Source organism: Ailuropoda melanoleuca, chromosome 2 (genome assembly GCF_002007445.2).
Source record: "Ailuropoda melanoleuca isolate Jingjing chromosome 2, ASM200744v2, whole genome shotgun sequence".
Taxonomy (NCBI): Eukaryota; Metazoa; Chordata; class Mammalia; order Carnivora; family Ursidae; genus Ailuropoda; species Ailuropoda melanoleuca.
Window position 1 is genome coordinate 191,227,497 of NC_048219.1, and position 19,851 is coordinate 191,247,347.

General features: G+C 47.8%; 1 protein-coding gene across 12 annotated transcripts in view; it reads left to right on the plus strand.

Annotated features, from left to right (window-relative positions):
- ARMC9 (armadillo repeat containing 9) overlaps positions 1–19,851 on the plus strand; it is a 151,103-nt gene that overhangs the window by 112,596 nt on the left and 18,656 nt on the right. For 8 of the 12 annotated variants that reach the window (XM_034655378.1, XM_034655380.1, XM_034655382.1 and 5 more), the window contains 3 exons: positions 3,445–3,549; positions 13,971–14,086; positions 18,935–19,080. In XM_034655378.1, the coding sequence (XP_034511269.1) occupies positions 3,445–3,549; positions 13,971–14,086; positions 18,935–19,080 (367 nt within the window). The remainder of the gene's footprint in view (positions 1–3,444; positions 3,550–13,970; positions 14,087–18,934; positions 19,081–19,851) is intronic. The other 4 variants (XM_034655383.1, XM_034655379.1, XM_034655381.1 and 1 more) reach the window with 2 other exon arrangements.

Below are 19,851 nucleotides of genomic sequence, written 5' to 3' on the forward strand. Positions count from 1 at the left end.
GCCAGTCCCACTTAGTCTTTAAACCTGTAGCTACATAATAAGTCTTGAAATTGGTATACTGATTCTTCCCACCTTATTCTTTTTCAAATTTTCTTAGCTATTCTAGAGCCTTTGCCATTTCCATATAAATTTTAGGATAATCCTGTATATATCTACAGAAAAATCTTGCTGGTATTTGATAGAAATTACATTAAATTCATATATCACTTTGAACAGAACTGACATCTTAACTCTGTTGAGTTTTCCAGTTCATGAACAAGGTATGACTTTTCATTCATTTAGATCTTCAGTTTCTTTCATTAGTGTTTTAGAGTTCTCAGCATACAAGTCCTATACATGTTTTGCTAGACTGACACCTAAGTGTTTTTTTATTTTTAATTTTTGTGAACAATTGTAAATGATATTGTATTTTTCATTTCAGTGTCTTAATTTAAGTTCAGAAATTGATTTTTGTATATTTATCTTGTATCCTGTGACCTTGCTGAACTCACTTAGTTCTAGGATTTTCAAGGGTTTGATTCCTTGGGATTTTCTACATAGACAGTCATGGTATCTGCAAATAGAGATAGTACTATTTCTTCCTCTCTGATCTATATGCTTTTTATTTCCTTTTTTTTTTTTTCTTGTTTTATTGCTCTGGCTAGAACTTCTAGCACTATGTTGAAAGAATGGTGAAAGCAGGAATCCTTGCCTTGTTCCCAGTCTTAGGGGGAAAGCATGCAGTCTTTCATCATCAAATATAATATTAGCTGTAGGCTCTTTATCAAGTACCCCTGTGTTCCTATTTTTGTCATGAATGTTGTTGAATTTTGTCTTTTTTTTTCATCCATTTATATGATCATGTGATATTTTTCTCCACAAACCTGTTAATCTTATGGATTACAGTATTTAAATTTTAGACATTGAACCAAACTTGCATTGACGGAACAAACCCCACTTGGTCATGACATATAATTCTTTTACCATATTAATCTGTTGCTGTATTCTATTTCTTAAGGTTTTGTTAAGGAATTTTTTCCCTTTTCTTTTAACTTGATTATTAAAGATTTTTGCATCTTTATTCATGAAAGACATTTGTCTGTATTTTTCTTTTTATGGCACTGTCTTTATCTGGTTTTGGTAATATAAAAGCCTTATAAAATGAATTAAGAAGTACTCCTTCCTGTTTTGTTTTCTTGAAGACATACAGATTTGGTTTTACTTTTTTAGAAGCTTGATAGAAATCTCCAGGGAGACCATGTGGGCCTGGAGATTTCTTCAGAGAACTTTAAAATTATGAAGTAATTTCCTTCATAGTCATAGTGTTAAGATTACTTGAATAGTCCTATATCACAATTTCATGTTGAGAGGCTTGTGATAATTTGTGTTTTTATCTAAGTTGTCAAACCTATGTGTGTAGAGGTATTCAAAGTAATCCCTTATCCTTTTGATATCTGCATAATCTGTAGTAAAATCTTCTGTTTCATTCCTGACATTGGTAATTTGTGTCTAACCTTTTTTGTTGTTGTTGTTGGTCTTCCTTGAACTTGACATTTTTATTAGTCTTTTCAAAGAATCAGCTTTTTGTTTGACTGATTTTCTCTATAGTTTTTCTGCTTTCCTTTTCATTGATACCTGCTCTTCCCTTTATTATTTCCTTTCTTTTGCTTGGTTTGGGTCATTTTGTTCTTTTTCTATGTTCTAGAGACTTTCTGGGGTTTTTTCATTTGTTTCAAGAATGTTTATAATTGCTCATTGAAGCCTTTTTGTGATGACTGCTTTAAAATCTATGTCAGATAATTCTAGCAACTCTGTTATCTTGATGTTGGCATCTACTGATTGTCTCTTTCTATTCAGTTTGAGAGCTCCCTGATTCCTGGTATGATGAGTGATTTTTTATTTAAACCCAGATATTTTGAGTACTATAAGATTTTTGATCCAGGATGCCTGCCGGTTAAGCATCTGCCTTTAGCTCAAGTCATGATCCCAGGGTCCTGGAATCGAGCCCTGCTTCCGTCCATGAGCCTTGCTTCTCCCTCTGCCTGCCACTCCCCCTCCTTGTGCTCTCACACTCTCTCGCTCACTCTCTCTCTCTCTCTGACAAATAAATAAATAAAATCTTTTTTTTTAAAAAAAGACTTTTGATCTAATTTAAACCTTGTTTTAGCTGGCTGCCTCTGACACTGCTCTGGCAGTGGGAGCAGGGGCTCCTCCTCATTACTGACAGGTGTAAGGAGAAGTCCAGGATTTACACTCAACCTCTGTTGACACCCATTGGTGGTGGGGGATGAAAGGAGACTCCTTGTTACTGCAGGGCAGGGGTGGGAGTTCCGGATCCCTTCTAGGCCTCCACTAGTATCTCCCTAACCAGAACAGGTCGGAGCACCTCCTTAGTGTTGCCCACACTGTCAGAGCATGGAGAGGGCGATACCGTGTTACCGCCAAGTGGAAGACGAGGCTCTCCACATGGCCGCCACTCTCACCTCGGGTTGGGGGACCTCATTACTGCCCTCATTACTTGCTCTTCTCTCATATCACCCCAGCTGGGGATGTGGGGGTGCCTGATGACAGCCTACTGAGGGTAGAAATCTGGGCTCCCAGAGGCCCTTCCTGGTTTGGTTGGGATGGGGTCACGATATTTTCTGTGGTGTTTGGTTATTTTCTAAAACTTCTGTCATGCCGGGCTATCCCTTTCCTGGTCCTTTGGCTAGAGGGAGTGGGCTTTGGGGGGGGGATTTTTTTGTCCTCACCATTCACGTTGCCGCGTTGCTGGCTTCTTCAGCTCCAAGTGTAGAGCCTATAAGGAACAAAGGAAACCCAGGGAACTCAGCACCTTTCATTCCCTGCATCTTCAGGGACCTAGCCAGTCTGCCTCCTCTCCGTCTTTCGGGGTCCCTTATGTTTATATTATATATAACGTCCGGTGTGTGGGGTTGTATTTAGTGGGAGGAATAAGGGAAAGTATATCCACTCCCATCTTCTCAAAAGCAAAACAGCTCTACTCTTTTGATGAGCCGTCTTACTTATTGACTGTAAACTACTAGAGAAGAGCAAGTTTCGTGTGCCCTGTACGGCCTGTGTGTATGAAGGTGCATAATAGTTCTTGGTAGACTGACTTGGCTGTTCATATGGTCCCTGGACCTCACAGAGGGAAATTCTGAGAACTGTGACTAGGAGAGACTGCTAGGTATCTTATTGAACCTTCCCACACCTGTGATCATGGAAGAGCTCCCTAGGTGCCCAGCTTCTGAAAGAGGGGGACTGGCATTTTCCCTTTCATCTTCATGGAGAGGTAATACACAGAGGACAGACTGCCCCCGAAGCCTTTGGAAATGCAAAGCCATCCGTTGCTGGGGTTGGGCAAAGGCCTTCTCATTCCATGGCGGGGGCTCACTTGGGGAGCCTCCTCTCTGGGAATGCGTGGCTGGGGTCCAGAGCACTCACCCCATGTGTCCTTTGAAACAGGAGGACCATGACACTATGGAAGCTGATCTGGACAAAGATGAACTGATCCAGCCCCAGCTTGGAGAGCTGTCAGGCGAGAAGCTTCTGACCACGGAGTACTTGGGGGTAAGTACCACATAAGGGGACGAGGGAGAAGGGGAAAGGAGAGACAGGCCATTGGTGCAAGGAGCCCTTGCAATGACCCATAACTGTTTGGCTTGGTCTGTTACAATACTGTGTTTATGAGAAGTTCTGTGTTGGCCAGTTTGCCTGCAGTGGCCCCAAAGTGCACCGTGGTCCTAGCTACGTGTCACAGAGCTGTTGGTGAACAGAAAGAGATTAGAATATAACTAGACGGCACATGCCAGGAGCCTTCCTAACATCTAAAGGTGTGCCCATCTTTAGTAGTAATCGTCTGCCTGTCCTACTTCTGAGTGTTCACCTTGTCTGGCAGAGGGGAAGAATGCAGCATATTTGGAAGTCATCAGCACACAGGTGAGATTGCCCGATGAAGCAAAGGGTGGAGGGGGAGAGAGTGAGGGGCTGAGGACAGAGAGGTGGACCAGATGTCAGGAGGGGAAGCAAGGAGAGGGGCCTCGGAGGACAGAAACTGAACAGTCAGAGAGGCTTGAGGAGAACCGGGAGAATGTAGTGCGCTGGAAAACAGAAGGGAGGAGTGTTTCAGGAGGGGTTGAGCGGTCAGTCCGAGCATCCAAGAGGCCTGTGGAGTCACATGTCCTAGATGGGGCCATAATATGAGCTCTGAGAGCCCCCCACTGACTCTGATGCTCAGCCAGCTCTGGGAGCCCCTAGTTACCAGCCACTAGCTAAATAGGGAAGGGCGTGAGTCAGGGAGGGAGCTGCCAACTGGCCAGGAGATGGTGGTGGTGTCGAGGGCCTACAGGCGTCTCACGAAACCATGATCGGAAGGCACATCAGTGAGCAGGTGGGATGTTGGAGCATAAGGTTTCTGAAGGGAAGAGCAATTGCAAGGGATTGGGGGCCAGTTGGGACTGAAGCCCTATGACGGATGGCAGAGCACACAGGAGCGAAGGCCCTTGGCATTAAAAGGAGCTCCTGGAATTTGAATCTGGTAGTTGGGTCACATGGACTCTGACATCTCTTCAAATTAAGTTATTGTTGGAACAGAAGGCCAGGAGCCAGTCTCAACAGCCAGCCAGCAGGGACAGTGACTTGCGAAGGGAAAGGATGTGGGTGCAGGTGGCCTGAGCCTTGTAGGAGTGACTGGAAGCAGAAAGTGCCCCCAGGGGCGCCTGGGTGGCACAGCGGTTAAGCTTCTGCCTTCGGCTCAGGGCGTGATCCCGGCGTTATGGGATCGAGCCCCACATCGGGCTCCTCTGCTGTGAGCCTGCTTCTTCCTCTCCCACTCCCCCTGCTTGTGTTCCCTCTCTCGCTGGCTGTCTCTATCTCTGTCGAATAAATAAATAAAATCTTTAAAAAAAAAAAAAGAAAGTGCCCCCAGCCCAGCCCTCCATCTCACCCTGGGCACTGGTCTCCCCACTCATCTGCCTCGGTCTTCCTCACCTTTCGAGGAATTTCGAGGGCCCCAGGGTGGAGTACAGAATCTGGTGGTGGAACTTGAGGCTAGAGGACAGGCAGAGGCCCAGTTGTGGAAGCTTTATAGACAAGGGTTTGGGATTTTATCCTGCATGAGCTGGGAGAGTCCTGGAGCAGGGGAGTGACTCCATTTGACGTGTTTTAATATATGACCTTCTTTTTTTCACTCTGGTTGCATAATGGAGAATGGACTGTAGGGAGTAAGAGTGAAAGAAGGGAGATAACCCAAGGAGGCTGGGCCGGGGCGCCACCGTTACCCCCCGCCTTGCCTCTGGCCATGTCAAGGCCTATAGCCTGTCACAGTCCTTAGAATAGCTCAAGGATCAAAGGAGTCCACTGGACTGTGGACGCTCTGTTTACATGAGGTCAGGTAAGGTCGGGTTCCGAGTTGTGGATGGGGGTCCGGAGCCCTGACTAGGCTTTGTCTCCCTTTGGAAGCTCACTGGCTTCGTCAGGAAGGGACTGGGCTCCATTTGATAGGATGTGCATTTGTAAGCCAGACTCTCCTGCTTCATGGGCAGGAGGTGAGAACGGAAGGAGAGTCGGTTGGGCTTCTTTGGAGGTGGGAGCACAGCCGTCGGGCACATAGCCCTGCACTTTCCCATAGATGCAACCGCACAGGCACGTGACGGTCATTGGCAGGGGCACCCCGCCGCTTGGTGAACAGAAGCCTAAATGCAGCCCCAGCTGAATGACTTGCGGCACCTCAACCCCGTGAGACACTGTGCGTGAGATCTTATGTTGCTAATGGTGGAGATTCTTAACCACAAGAAAAACCAAGACACAGAACACCTGGGACTCCCAGCTCACTCCCGCCACTCGGTGAGGCACAAAGGGAAAGCGCTTGCAGATAGACCAGCCACCCAGTGTCGTGGCATCTGGAAATGGTGTCATCTTCCCATAGCATGCAGCGCTGAAGCCCCTGAATAGAGATGCGCTATCCTTGCACCAAAGGAAAGGTTTTGAATCCAGCACGTTTGCCTGTCTCGTTGGTGTCCAGTACTTTCCAGTTGAGATGTGAGGAACACGAATGGCATACAGAACGAATGCATTATGTGTAAGCGTGAGACCAAGTGTCTTCGCTTCCTCGGGCCAGAGTAACAAATGAGCATAAACCGATGGCTTTGAACACCAAACGTGTGTTCGCTCACAGTTCTGGGGGCCAGAAGTCCAAAATCAAGGTGTCCACACAGCCATGCCCCCTCCAAAGGTCCTGGGGGAGAAGCTCTTGTGCTCCCCCGGCTTCTGGTGGTTCCGATGTCCCTCGGCTTGTGGCTGCGTCTGTCCCGAACTCTGCCTCTGTCTCCATGGGGCCTCCTCCCCTTCTCTCTTTCCTCTCTTTTTTTTTTTTTTTTTTTTTAGATTTCGTTTATTTGACAGAGATAGAGACAGCCAGTGAGAGACGGAACACAGGCAGGGGGAGTGGGAGAGGAAGAAGCAGGCTCCCAGCGGGAGGAGCCTCTCTTTCCTCTCTTAAATGGACACTTGTCATTGGATCTAGGATAACCTAGGATGATCTCTTCATCTCAAGATCCTTAATTACATCTGCAAAGATGGCTTTTCCAAATGTCACATTCACAGGCTCTTGGGGTTAGAACACGGACATCTCTGTCTGGGGCCACCCCTCAGCCACGGCACCAGGTCACCGTTGGATCTCATAGTAGAAACAGTTTTAAAGTTTCATTAGAAAACTGTGGAGGGGCGCCTAGGTGGCGCAGTCGTTAAGTGTCTGCCTTTGGCTCAGGGCGTGATCCCGGCGTTATGGGACCGAGCCCCGCATCAGGCTCCTCCTCTGGGAGCCTGCTTCTTCCTCTCCCACTCCCCCTGCTTGTGTTCTCTCTCTCTCTCTGTCCCTATCTCTGTCGAATAAATAAATAAAATCTTAAAAAAAAAAAAAAAGAAAGAAAACTGTGTGGAGCAGTCGTCACTGAGGGGCTGCGTCCACTCCCAGTGTTGCCGTCTTTGTCCGTGAGGCCTGCTCAGCCACCCTCAGTCACCCAGTCTTGATTTGGAATGGGCAGCCTGCCGGCCTCTGGGGTGGGGGGTCACCGATTTCCACGACGACTCTTACTTGCTGTGCTTTGGCCCCAGGGCGGGCGAGGGCTCTAAGTTCACATCGTATTGGCTTGTGGCAGACGAGGGAACCTGGTAACGATAGAAGACGTTTCACTGGGGCGTGTGTGCCCAAAAGTCATGATTCTCGCCTCCTCTTCTGACGTACCGCGTAGATTATAGGTTTTTCAAGATCACTTGAAAGATGCGGACCTTTTGAAACGTACTAGAACATTCAAAAAAATTTTTTTGAATTCATGGCATTTGCCTTAACACATAGCAGAACGCCGAGAAATTGAAGACCTAGCTGTCACCTCCGAGAAGTTTACAGAAGAAGGCAGATCGGATGAAACTGTGCGGTTGGCGAGGGATGCAGATAACAGCGAGGGATGGTGAGAGGCTGGGCAGAGACCGTCCTGCACACAGAGCTTGCACAGGGTTCCTCCCAGCCCCAGGCCCTGGACTGTGGCTCACAGATAGAGTCTAGGATCAGGGCGGGGCCGCCGGCCACCAGGGTGTTGGGGGATGGAAGGAAGCCATTCTCAGGATTCCTGGACCCCATAGCTCGCCCCCTGCTGGGCATTCGTGGCCACACCCTTCCCCCTTCCCCTCGAGGCCCCACTGCCGGTCCCCATCCTGCCAAAGGCAAGCCAACAGAGCCCAGAGCCCGGGCCACCACAAACGCTGCAGACCACAGAGAGCTCAGAAAGCTGGTGACAGAACAAGTCCGTTTTCCTAAGCTTGCATGAGAGTGGCAGTGGTCATGTGAGAGGTGTTGCTTACTCATAATTCTGGTGAAAAGCAGCAGGCCTTGTTTCTTCCTGAGGCCATGGCTGTCAGCAGGTCAAGACTTGTGATTTGCCAACTTCTCCTTGCTTGGTTATTTCTGAAGTTTTTTGTATCATCTATACTATGCTGATTAATCATTTAATTCTTCCTAAAAAGAATGCCCTGATTTAAATAGCTTTGTCGCCTTGGTTAAAGGGGCATAGATATTTATCATAGCATCTCAGTTTTTTGTTTTTATTTCAGAGTTTAAACCGATGGTTGGTTACCTTTAACAACAGTAATAGATTTGTCTTAAATTAGTTCAGCACCTGTCATGGGTCAAGCCCTGTGCTGACTGCTTCACACATCTGACTCCATTTAATTTGGTCCTCCCAACAAGCTACAGGGGAAACTCTGTGAGTGTAACATTTTCTAGACAGGAGAGCTGAGGCTGAGGAAGGGTAAGGAATATTCTCAAGTTGATCTGAGCCTGCTCGCCCTTGCTCTTTCCCACTAGGCTGTGCCACCTTCTGGAACAGCTGTCCATTTTCCAGTGAATTACATGCTGTATTTGAAAACTGAGAGAAGTCCGACTGAGTGGCATAGTCACAATTTCTATGCCGTCTCAGTTTTAAGCATAGACTCAGTTTGGGGGGAATGCCAATTGTAACAGCTAATTACTCGCTTTCTACACTTTCTTCCCCCTGTCAGATGAAGGCCCAAATTCATGCGGTTTTCCAGAGACTGCCTGAAGGACTGGTTAGCCCTGCCTCCAGAGAATGTGTGTATGGAGGTGGGCCTGGGAATCTGCGTCTTTATTACCACACCCCCTGCCCCCAGGGGTCCTGGAGTCTGGGCCATGGAAACTTTGCCACTTGGGCAGTGGGCACAGCTGGCTGGGTGCAGGGCTGAACCCCTCGGAGAAAGCCGGGCTCCGGGCCCCCGCCATCCCACTGCCCTGGGTGGGAGCACGAGGCGCTGGAAGCTGGCCCTGTTTTGCTTGCCGCAAAAACCAAAACCAGAGAAGGAAGGGCCTCAGTTTGCAATTTTTGTTTCTAGGTATTTTTTTTTTCAAATACGTCTCCACTTTGCAGCTTTTTCCAATCTCTTTCCAGTCCGTTATTCCTGCTCTGCCTGACTGATGGTTGAAAGCTCAGTGCCCTTTGCAGAGTGGGAGATCAGTCAGAACCAAGACTCCACCACATTCTTGTGTGTGAAAACACAACCGAACAAGCAGGGAGGAAATCCCCAACCCCCGAATATTCTGAATGCGTTTCTTTTTCAGTTTATTTCTTGTATTCTATTTTTTTATGTTTGTTTATTTTCTTATTTATTTTAGACTTTTTTTAATTTGAGAGAGAGCGAGCGAGAAAGAGCACGAGGAGGGTAAGGGGGCAGAGGGAGAAGCAGACTCCCCGTTGAGCAGGGAGCCCGAGGAGGGGGCTCCATCCCTGGACTCTGGCATCATGACCTGAGCTGAAGGCAGACGCTTAACCAACTGAGCCACTTAGGTGCCCCTATTTATTTATTTTTATTTAATGTCCACACCAAACATGGGACTCAAACTCACAACCCTGAGATCAAGAGTTGCACACTGAGCATGTCAGGCGCCCCATGTATTCTTCTTTCTAATTACAAAAGAAATGCGTGCTCATTACTCAAAAGTCAGAAGTAAAGAGCACAAACAACCATAAAACCACTGTTCCTTCCCATTTATCTCTAGTGTCTTTCCTTTATCAACTACAAATAGCAGAGAGTCTTGCCTTATCAGTCCCACCGATGATGATACCGGGAGACATCAGACTCCAGGCTCTGTCCATGTCTTTCTACATTCTGCCTGTCGGTACGAAAGGAAGACCCAGGGTTTGTGGGACCTCCAGCTTACAGGGTTTGGGAAGCCTTCTTTATTTTTTTTTAAGATTTTATTTATTTATTTGAGAGAGAGCTAGCTAGAGAGAAAGCACAAGCAGTGTGGAGGCGAAGAGGGAGAACAGGGAGCCCCACGTGGGGTTTGACCTGAGCCGAAGGCAGATGCTTAACTGACTGAGTCAGCCAGGAGGCCCAAGCTGGGGAGGCCTTCTTTAAATAAAGGAATACAAAGCAGTTATGAAAGTGAACACCTACTTTAGAATGAGAATGAGAAAATAAATCACAGTGAATTCAAATTTTAATTGATACTACAGACAGAAAAATTGTGTTTTTATTAATTAGCTACTTTGCACACCTCATAGGGGCTTTTTTATTTTTGTTTTATGCCTTTGATTGCCTCTACATATATGACAATGAGTTTGTTCTGTTTTCTACAGAGAGAAAAAGAAATTAGTCCTTCTTGTAACATATTTGATCAAATTTGATCAAGATTAGAAAATCTTCTGGCCTCACATTTAGCTTTTGGTAATGCTGTGTACATTTTTAGGATTGTCGCTAAATTTGAGAACATCATCGTCAAGTCTCTTCCACAAATAAGCTGCAAGATTTGGGGTATTTCAAGTTTTCTTGCATGCTGATTATTCATAAATACCCTGACAACATAGGGAATTCCTAGAAGCCATTCCTGCCCCAGGACGGCTAGCGATTGCTTGGCTGTGCACCGAAGTGGGTGGGAATCATACGGATATATCCCAGGAAACCCACAGGAACTGTCACCTGGACTCAGCATCCCCTTCCCTAAGTCCTAAGTTGCCTTTGGCCGTTCTAGCATCATGTCACCAACATGAAGGGAAGTGTGACAAGGGAAGTCAGAGTAGGAAGAAGCAGCAGAAGGGAAGTCAGAGTAGGAAAAAACATCAGTAGTTAAGTGCTTGCAATTAAAATATCCTACTTTCGCAAATGTTACAAAAACATAATTATCAGCCCTTCGTTCCCACGGTGTGGCCTCTTGGTCATGAGGTGACCGGTGCAGCTCCTGGCACAGACCCATGACACAGTCAGGAAGAGGGCCAAACAGGCAGACCGGCCACATCTCCCCCTCTGCAGTGCTTGTCCCCAAAGCTCCAGCTGGTGACTCGGCTTTATTCCCACTGGTCAGAACCGAGTCACAGGACCCCCAGCTGCAAAGGGAGTCTGGATAAGGGAGTATTTTTAAGTAGAAACATTTCTTTGCCAACAAAATCAGAGTACCATTGGTCAAGAGAGAATGAATATTGGGTGGGCAGCAAACAGTGTCTGCTCCAGCTCCCATATTATTTTCTATGTGGGTGGGTGGGTGGATGGATGGATAGACTGACAGGTGATAGATAGAGTACCTATATTATAAAAATTCGTACTGTTCTATTAACATGTCACAATTTCTTTATGTGATTCACCAATCCTTGAAAACTAGTAAATGGGAAATAACATTTTTTACCTAAATTGACATGTGTTGACCATCTTTTACTACTGAATAAATTACATTTCGCTAAGTCATCTGCTGCATTTTTTTAGTAGCAGAATGCTCTTTCAAAAGAAACCCCCATGTGTCACACAGATGAAGCCTGAGTCCCTCCAGACGAGTAAGGCGGCTGCCAGGAACCCTTTCTCTTCTCTCTCCCAATAGCCCCTCAGGCATTTCTGCGGAACTCGGTATAGCCAGCAGGTTGTTGGACTAGAAATCCTTTCAGATCTTTCCAGCCCAAAGAGGCTGCTTTGAAACTGGGCCCAGAGACCCAGCGGCTACCGTGGCTCACCCTGCAGGCCCAGCGGGTTGTAAGGCGAGCAGGCCGGCGGCCCTCTGGGAAGCGGCTGCTCTGAGATGCTGGGTGTGCCCCACACGACACTGGGTCCCACGGACTTAGCCCTCTTCACCAAGGACCTTTCCTCAGGCCTTTGGGTAACAGCCCAGACAATTCTGGCTCACAGGCCAGGCTGTTTCTTCATCCAGTGGTGAGGACAAATACCACCCATCTGAAGTTGTTTCTTAGGCCTGTAAGGTTTAAAGGGGGTGGTATGGCAGGGGCCCCTGACTGGCTCAGTCGTAGAGCACTCAACTCTTGATTTCGGGGTTGTGAGTTCAACCTGTGCGTTGTAGAGATGACTTAAAATTAAAAAAAAAAAAAGAAAGAAAGAAAAAAGACGGAAATGGTATGGCTGACGGGGTTTTGCAAGGCTGAAACACTCCCACATGTAAGTGTCCTGTAGGAAGGAGTTGGGAGGGTGAGCTCAGAAGGGCCATGGAGTGGAGGACGAGGAGGAAGGAAGGCATATAGTCACTGTCTCCCCTTTTCCAGTTCCTTAGGACCCCACCTTCTGAGCCTTCTTTGGAAAGACCCGGGTGTTCTGTCTGGAATAATGGAGGGAGAAAGAGAAACACAGGTGTTCCTGGGGTGCATTTGAGGCTGGACGTAAGGGGCCTGCTGGCCTGATGAGTAGTGCGGCCTGTAAATTTGAGCCTAGCTCCTGGATGGGGCCGCGTGAATCTGAGCACAAGCAGCCCGCAGTGTGAAGTGACTGCAGCTAAAATAGCCTTCTGCAGAGCACACAGGAGATATAAAGGGGGTGGAACTGCATTTTAGGGCTTCTGTAGAAGGTTAATCATGTGCCATCTCCTCCCCGGAGACTGAAGGCCTCACACCTTCTCTGTCCTCCAGCCCTGCTCCCCTTTCCACTGCCTCCTCTTCGCACCCCCCAACCCTGCCCACCCCCCTAGCTGGCAGCTGTCCCCACCGCGTGGGGAGGCCCCTTTTTCTTTTCCCTACCTCAAACACTAGATTAACCCAAATAAGCTCTCAGCAAAAATCAAGAAATCGAAGATGTAATTCCAATTTTTAAAAAATTTCTGGTTTGGTTTTGTTGTTGTATAAGCCAATTTTTTTTTATTTTTATTTCCAAATAATTCTAGATTCACAGGAATTTGAAAAGGTAGTGTAGAGAGGTCCCAGGCCCCCTTCGCCCAGTTTCCCTGGTGGTCCCCTCTCATGTGACTGGAGCGCCGTGTCCCATGGGCAGTCCGCGCCGGCACAATCCACAGACTCTATTCACATTTCCCCGGTTTTACGGTAATTTCTTTTGTAAACCATGTGTCTTCATTGTTAACATAATCTAACCATATAACGGAACACTTGGAAAATAAAGGGGAGAAAAAATTCCTCTTGGTTCTACTGTCATGCTTACCACTGTGTGCAGTTAATGTTCAACTCCTTCCGGTCTTGTGTGCTTTTAGCCTGAGAGCATCATTTATACACAGTATTATAACCTTTTATTAAATGTTGTAAGTAAACATTTCTTTCATAACCTAGTCTTTATCGTTGTAAATGGCCACTTAATATTTCAGATGAATACACCGTCTTTCACTTATTTGTTCCCCTCTTGCCACTGAGATTATTCCAGTTTTACTCTATGAAACAGTTTTGTAACAAACACTTGGTTTATTTAACGTTTTCCATATTTGGGGTTCTTTCACTAGGATTTACCCAAGAATGTGAACATTTTTATGGCTCTCCTGATATAAAACACCAGATTACTTCCTAAAGTAATTAGAAATGACTCAGCCTGCTGGGCCGCTCACGTTTTGGCCTCCTGCCAGCCGTGGGACCCTCTCTGTAACGGTCGCGTCATCACTGAGCGGTGATATCTTTTTTGTGAAGTCGTAGTTTCTAATTACTTGTAAAGTTGGTCATTTTTTTCTTGTATTTGCTGGTGATCTTTTCTATTTTGTGACTTAGCTCTTTGAATTCTTTGCTCGGTAGTCTCCTGTTTTACTTACTGAGTTGTAAGAGCTTCTTATCTAATGACAATCTTAACCTTTCATCTGTTGAATATGAGCAAATATCCCTTCCCAGCTGGCTGTTTACCTGTTCATTCGGCTTATCTCTAATATATAAGCGGAAAATTTTTATGAAACCAAATCTGCCCATCTGTTTTTTCTTCTCACTTTCAAAACTCAGTCTTCCCCAAGATGTGATTGTCACTGTATTCAAACTGTTTTCTTCTCCTCTTTTCCGTGGTCTGATTTTTTTTTAATTTATATTGCTAAATGGTATAATATGCAAACCTGAAGGAATTTTCCCCCCAGTTTCTGTTTATCTAAACAATCTGTGTCGCGATCCTTCCTCATTTATTTGCAAAGCCTCTTGTTACCATAGATTAATTTATTACACGTAAGAACTTCTCCTTCGAGGTCAGCTGTCAAGTAGATGGTGTCTCCAGCCCTGTCTCCTCTTTCCTTCCACCAGATTATGACAAACACGGGCAGGGCAAGGCGGAAGGGCCTGGCCAGTGTGCAGCAGAGTGCTGACGAGCCCCTGCGCCGGCCCGTCACCCCCGGTGGCCACAGGACCGGGTACCCAGCGTAAGTCCGGGCAAACGGAGGCGGGATTTCTTTTCTTAAGCTTTAACTGCAGTGTAAGATGTATGTATTGAAAAACTCAAAATAAAACCTTCACGCTGGAAAGCATTGATCTCTTCATTGCTTATCTCTTGGGGATTTTTGAGGGAAAGAGATTGTCTGCTTCACCCCTGGCTTTCTTCTTCCAAAAAATGAAGTGGTTGGATTTCAGGATCTCCGGGCACTCGCAGCCTTCGCCAGGCAGAAGCCAGGTGTCGGCCAATGTAATTTCAAAGGAAAGGACCAGAAGGAGCAGTGTTGGGTCAACCCAGACAGCACTCGGGTTGCTTTGGTGCTGCCCCCCGACCACTGCACCGGGCCTTCCGCTGGGGTGGAGCGTCGTGGGTAAAGACATATCTTTAGATAAACACACTCACTGTTTAAAGCAACTCTATGCATGTTTAGCGGCCTAGCTTTCTTCATAGCCTTGCTCCTACCCATTTATGTGAACAAAATTTTAGTGTGGTTACCCAGAACCTCGGATCAACCTGGGGGCCTGGGGGCCTCAACCCCCGTGGGCTCCCCAGGCCAGGCAGTCCAGCTGTCTAGAGAGAATGGCAGAGAGAAACGGGTACGAGCCAGAGGGGTATAGAGAGCAGGAGAAAGACCTACAGTGATTGGCCATAAAATAGTTCAAATGAATAGGACCTATTTTAGTTATCCCCCATAGCTGGGCAGTTTGGTTGTCTCTAGTTTTACTCTATAGACATTTGTCATGAACGACCAGGTGCTGGGGATTCAGCCACAAACGGAGCACAGAAGTGCCTGCCCTCGCGGAGGCCGTGCGTGGCTGCTGGGGATGCCAAGCCCCGGCTCCCGGCTCCTGCCAGGGGCTATTGCCCACGTGGGACTCGCCCTGTGAGTATTTCCAGGCCGCCTCCATGGATTGGTGAACTGTTTGATTTGATTTCAAAATTAGTCTTCATGTGCTTCATATTTCAAGGTTCTTATTTTAAATTGCTAATATGCATTTTTCTCTCAAACTTACTATCAGTATTTTTTAACTTCACTTCCAGCTGTTAACATCTTGCCACCTTTGCATCCTCTCTCGGTCTCCTCTACGTGCATAATGTATACTTTACACACGTATGCTTTGTTTTGCTAAACGGTTTGAAAGGAGGTTGCAGACTTACAGCACACACTGCCGAGAGTAAGAACATCCTGTCCTTAACCACATTATCACACCTAAGAAAGTTAACATTCACATAAATCATATAGTGTAGCAGCATTCCCTCACTGTCCCCAAAATGTCATTTATCTCAGGTTTTGTGTTTGCTTGTTTGATCTGGAATATCGCCAAATGTCAACTGCTAGTAAATCTAGTTTATATCTTAAGTGGAAGTGGTAAGAGGAGCTGATAAAATTCATCTTGCTTAACATGGGATAGAGGATGCCAGGTCATCATCTTTAAAAATTATTTTAAGATTATCTTTTAAAGTTCTTGAAACCCAGAAAGGCAACGATATAAGGATATTTAGTTAGAAATAAGGATAAAGGGAATCTAATAATATAAGACCTAACCAATGGGCACCGTTAATTCTGGGGTCAGTGTTCTCCCTTGTGGAGAGGAAGAAGAGGGCGTCTTTCCATGCCTGGGGAGCACATGGGGCTGTCCCCTGACTTGTGGAAGTGGTCCCTGCAAGGACAGAGGACCTCATTTTCCTGGAACTGGACCTTCCCACTCTAGCTCAGTTGCCCATGAGCAGCTCCCTCTCTTGGGCCAGTTCTGCAAACATTGTACCACTTCTGCGTGCCGGATGGAGTGCTAACGGCTAGAACAAGAATAAAAAAAAAAAAAAGAATAAATGAGGTGTGATTTCCATCCCCAGAAGCACACAGAGCCAGCCGCCTCTTGGGGGAGAGCCATGGTCAATGTCCTGTGGTCAGTGGATGGTGGCGGATGCCGGCTGCCCCCTGCGCTCGGCAGGATCTTTAGTTAGCCCCTGTAAAAAGCGTCTGTGACTCCACGCAGCCGGCCGGCTCTGATCACCTAGTGTTGCCAGGAGTGTGAACCGAGAATCTCAGTGATTTTAGAGACACTGACGGTACACTCCGCACACATTCGAGGTACTAGTACTCCTGCAGTCAGTAATCCCACTTCTAGGATTTGATGCTGAGAAGCAATCAGATACTCACGGATACATATACATGGGTACTTATTGCAGTATTCATAAGAAATCCAAATGGGGGCACCTGGGGGGCTCAGTCGGTTAAGCATCCGACTCTTGATTTCGACTCAGGTCATGATCTCTACCCAAGAGATCAAGCCCCATGTGGGGCTCTGCACTGGGCGTGGAGCCTGCCTAAGATTCTCTCTCTCCCTCTCCCTCTCTAAAAAAATAAAGAAAGAAAATCTTATTCATTAAAAAAAAAAAAGAATCTAAATGCCCAAAGTAGGAGGCTGTTTACATAATTATATATTCACACAAAACAGTATGAAACTGCTGTTTTAGAAGAATATCTAATACATGGGGAGAGCCTCACAGTACATTGCTAAGTGAAAAAGCAAATTATAAAACAGGGTAGCTCCAGTTTGCTGGCCACTTACAGTGATCCCAAGTTAATTGTTTCAAGTATATGTTTGCATTTTTTTAAAGTGAAAAGATAGCAGATGTTAATAGTAGGCGCGTCCAGGTATTGGGAGGACAGGACATTCTATAGTCCATCTATTTCCCGAATTTTTCATGATAAACACTTAGTGGTTTTTTAATCAAGAAAAAAAAGGTTGAAAATAAAAAGATGGTCACTCTGCACAGCTCAGGGCCCTCCCTCACCCTAGATGTGTGCCCCCAGCCCTCCATGGGCCTGTTTCCTCCTCGAACCGCTCCCTCCAGCCTCACCCCTCCGTGGGTTCTGGATCTCTCCCCACCATTCACTGTTCAAACTTGGCGCCATCATTTAACATCTCTTGCTCCAGCTTCACCCTCCCCTCCTCCTGCTTTCCTTCCTCAGGCCTTCTGACAGGCTCCCAGGCCCCCGGCCCCCCTTGCCCAGTCCCCCTCTGCCTGCTTCCCGCCCCCTGTGCCTCCCTTCGTGGCCCACGCGGCCCGGCAGTGACTTCAAGTTACCGCTGCCACAGCCACTGGTGACCTTACAGCTGCTTTTTTTTTTTTTAATTAAAATTCAATTAGCCAACATCTAGAACATCATTCGTTTCAGCTGTGGAGTTCAGTAACTCATCAGTTGCAGCTTCCAACCCTAGAGGACACTCAACGTCTCTCGCGGTTGCCACTGTGACCCTCCTGGTCGCTCTCCCGCCCCCACTCCCTGCTGCCACGTGGGCTTGGCCCCTAACTCACCCCTCTGCCTCCTAAAATGCCCCATTTCCTGTCCCTACCCATCCTGCTTGTCCTCAGGTTTCCTTACGCACTGCTGCCACCCAACTCTCACTCCGTTCCAGACCTGCCCCAAGCACGAGGGGTGTCCCCGCAGCACCCCAAGTCCGCGATTCCTACGTGAACACCACTGTCTTCTGAGCCCCTGCTTCAGGGAATGTTAATACCCCCAAATACCTGAGCCAGAATCCCACCCCGTGGCTGCCTAGCCCTCTCCTCCCTCTGCTCCCCCAGCCCTGGCCCTCCCTCCCCCCTGCCCTCCTGAGCCATCTCTTCTCCCCTAATGGCGCCCCCGCCACGGTCCACCACCCACCACCCTAGAGTGAGGTGTCCAGCCCATCATCATGGCCTGTCGTTTCTGTGACTCCTATTTCCCTAAGGGATCAAATCTAAGCAAACCCTGGCTGACAAGGTCCTTCTCAGTTGGTCCCCCCCCCTCCCGACCTCAGGCTTCAAAGCACCCCAGGACGCCTGTCCCCTCCAGCCCGCAGTTTGTCATGCCTTAAATCTTTCTGTAACAGTGTGACATTTTGTCGTTGTTGTTTCCGCCTCTGCATCTGCCTCACCGTGTTACCTCCTATTGGAAAATGTTCCCTCTTTGGCCCCAGGCACCCCTAGCTGGACTGGCTGAATGCCACACACACACACACAGCCCTTCCTGCCCTCCAGGGTGGCTTAACGTCTGTTGGTTTTTGCTACTGAACTGACATTCAAGAACTGCCGTCTCATAGGGCCCAGCCCTGGGCAGAGCACCACATCCTCGCCCCGCTCTGTCTGCCCCCAGGCCCTCGCCGGGCAGGTGCAGTGTCTCCTTGTTGAAGAGAACCAAGTGCTGTGCTTCCACGCCCACCTGGAGAGCCTTCCTCGGGACCTGCTGTCAAGGCTGAATGAGGGTCCCGCCTCTGTCCCACCACCTCTCGGGGCTTTGCTGGCCTGGGGCCCCCTGTCTCTGGCACCCGGCACCCGGCCAGGGGGTCTGGCACAATGGGGCACCCAGTTCATGTCTGCTGGGTGAACGGGTCTCCGCTGCCCCGGGGGCTGGCAGGTACCATTTAGGTGGCGATGCCGAGACCAAGCTCCTCCCTGTCCCGCCCCTGTCTAGCTCTTGCTGTCATGGCTGACATGACCTGCCATGTCTTTCCTGATTGCATCTGCCCTTCTTTAACCTGCTTCATCCCCTGAGGAAAAACCAGAAGATGGGTGCCTTAAATTGTGTGGTTGGAATGTCATGCTCCCGTGTCCCCCAAAGCCAGAAGCTACCCTTGTGTTAGGAAGATATGAAGCCATATATCACTGTAAATTTACGGGAGCTAACAGGGTACTTTCTAGTTTCTGCCTGTAACCTTAATAAAGCTCAATGTCTGCTAGTTTAATGGAAGAATTTCAGTTACTTGCACTTCCCGTATCTGTTTGTGATGCCACGTGGTAGTCGGCAGATCCCTCTGTATTTATTGCTGGTTCTCCTGTCTTGCTCCAGGCTGGAAGACCGGCCCGTTTCTCCCCAGATGGCCCAGCATGCCCGAGACGGCAGCGTCCCATCCCTGTCAAGTGCCCACCGTGCCGTCTGCAAGGGGGCCGAGCCCAGGGCTCCGGAGTCTTGTCTCTCCTCTTCACGTAAGAACCGTAAGAACCGCAGGCAGCCGGGGGCTGGGAGGCAGCTCGGGGACTGGTGACGCCTAGACTCAAGAAAGCAGCAGCAGTTAGAGACACGGAAAGGCCTCAGCCTCACACCTGAGCTCCCCCACTGCCCTGCGTCACAGAGGCCCTCGGCCCGCAACCACACAGCCACACCTGACCGCGGGCTTTTCCTCTAAACCCCTTCTCTCAGAGCACCGTGGGCGCTGCTCACGTCCCCAAACTAGTTGGGCAAGATTTCTGCTTGGGGAAAGCTGCATTTAACGTGCAATTTCAAAGTAGTCATCTCAGAATGAGGTAGATTTATGACCAAGACTTTGGCCCCCCAAACTCTGGTGCTGAGGCGGTCGGCCACCTGTTCGAAGGCTGGTCTGAGACAGAAATGTGCCAGGAAAAGCAGAAATGGCCACGAGAGCCAAAACATTTTAACATCTAGTCGAGTCCACCAGAAACGGATGGGGGATAAAAGGATTTTTTTAGATGCCAGAAAAAATAGATATGCTTTGCATCAGAAATGTACAAAGTTATTTTTTTTTTAATTTGCAAGAGGAAATTAAAAGGATATGAGCAGGCCAGATAAGACTGTAATCTCCATTCAAAGAGGAAAAACAACAGAGCAGCAGGTCAGATTCCAGGATGAGAAACATCTGAGAACTTTTATAATCTGCTCGCAATTGGATTCCAGTGCTTCCAAGCCCCGGTTCAAAGCAGGAGGCTGGTCACAGAGCCAGAGGAGAGCCAGGTTGTTTGAGCATCTGG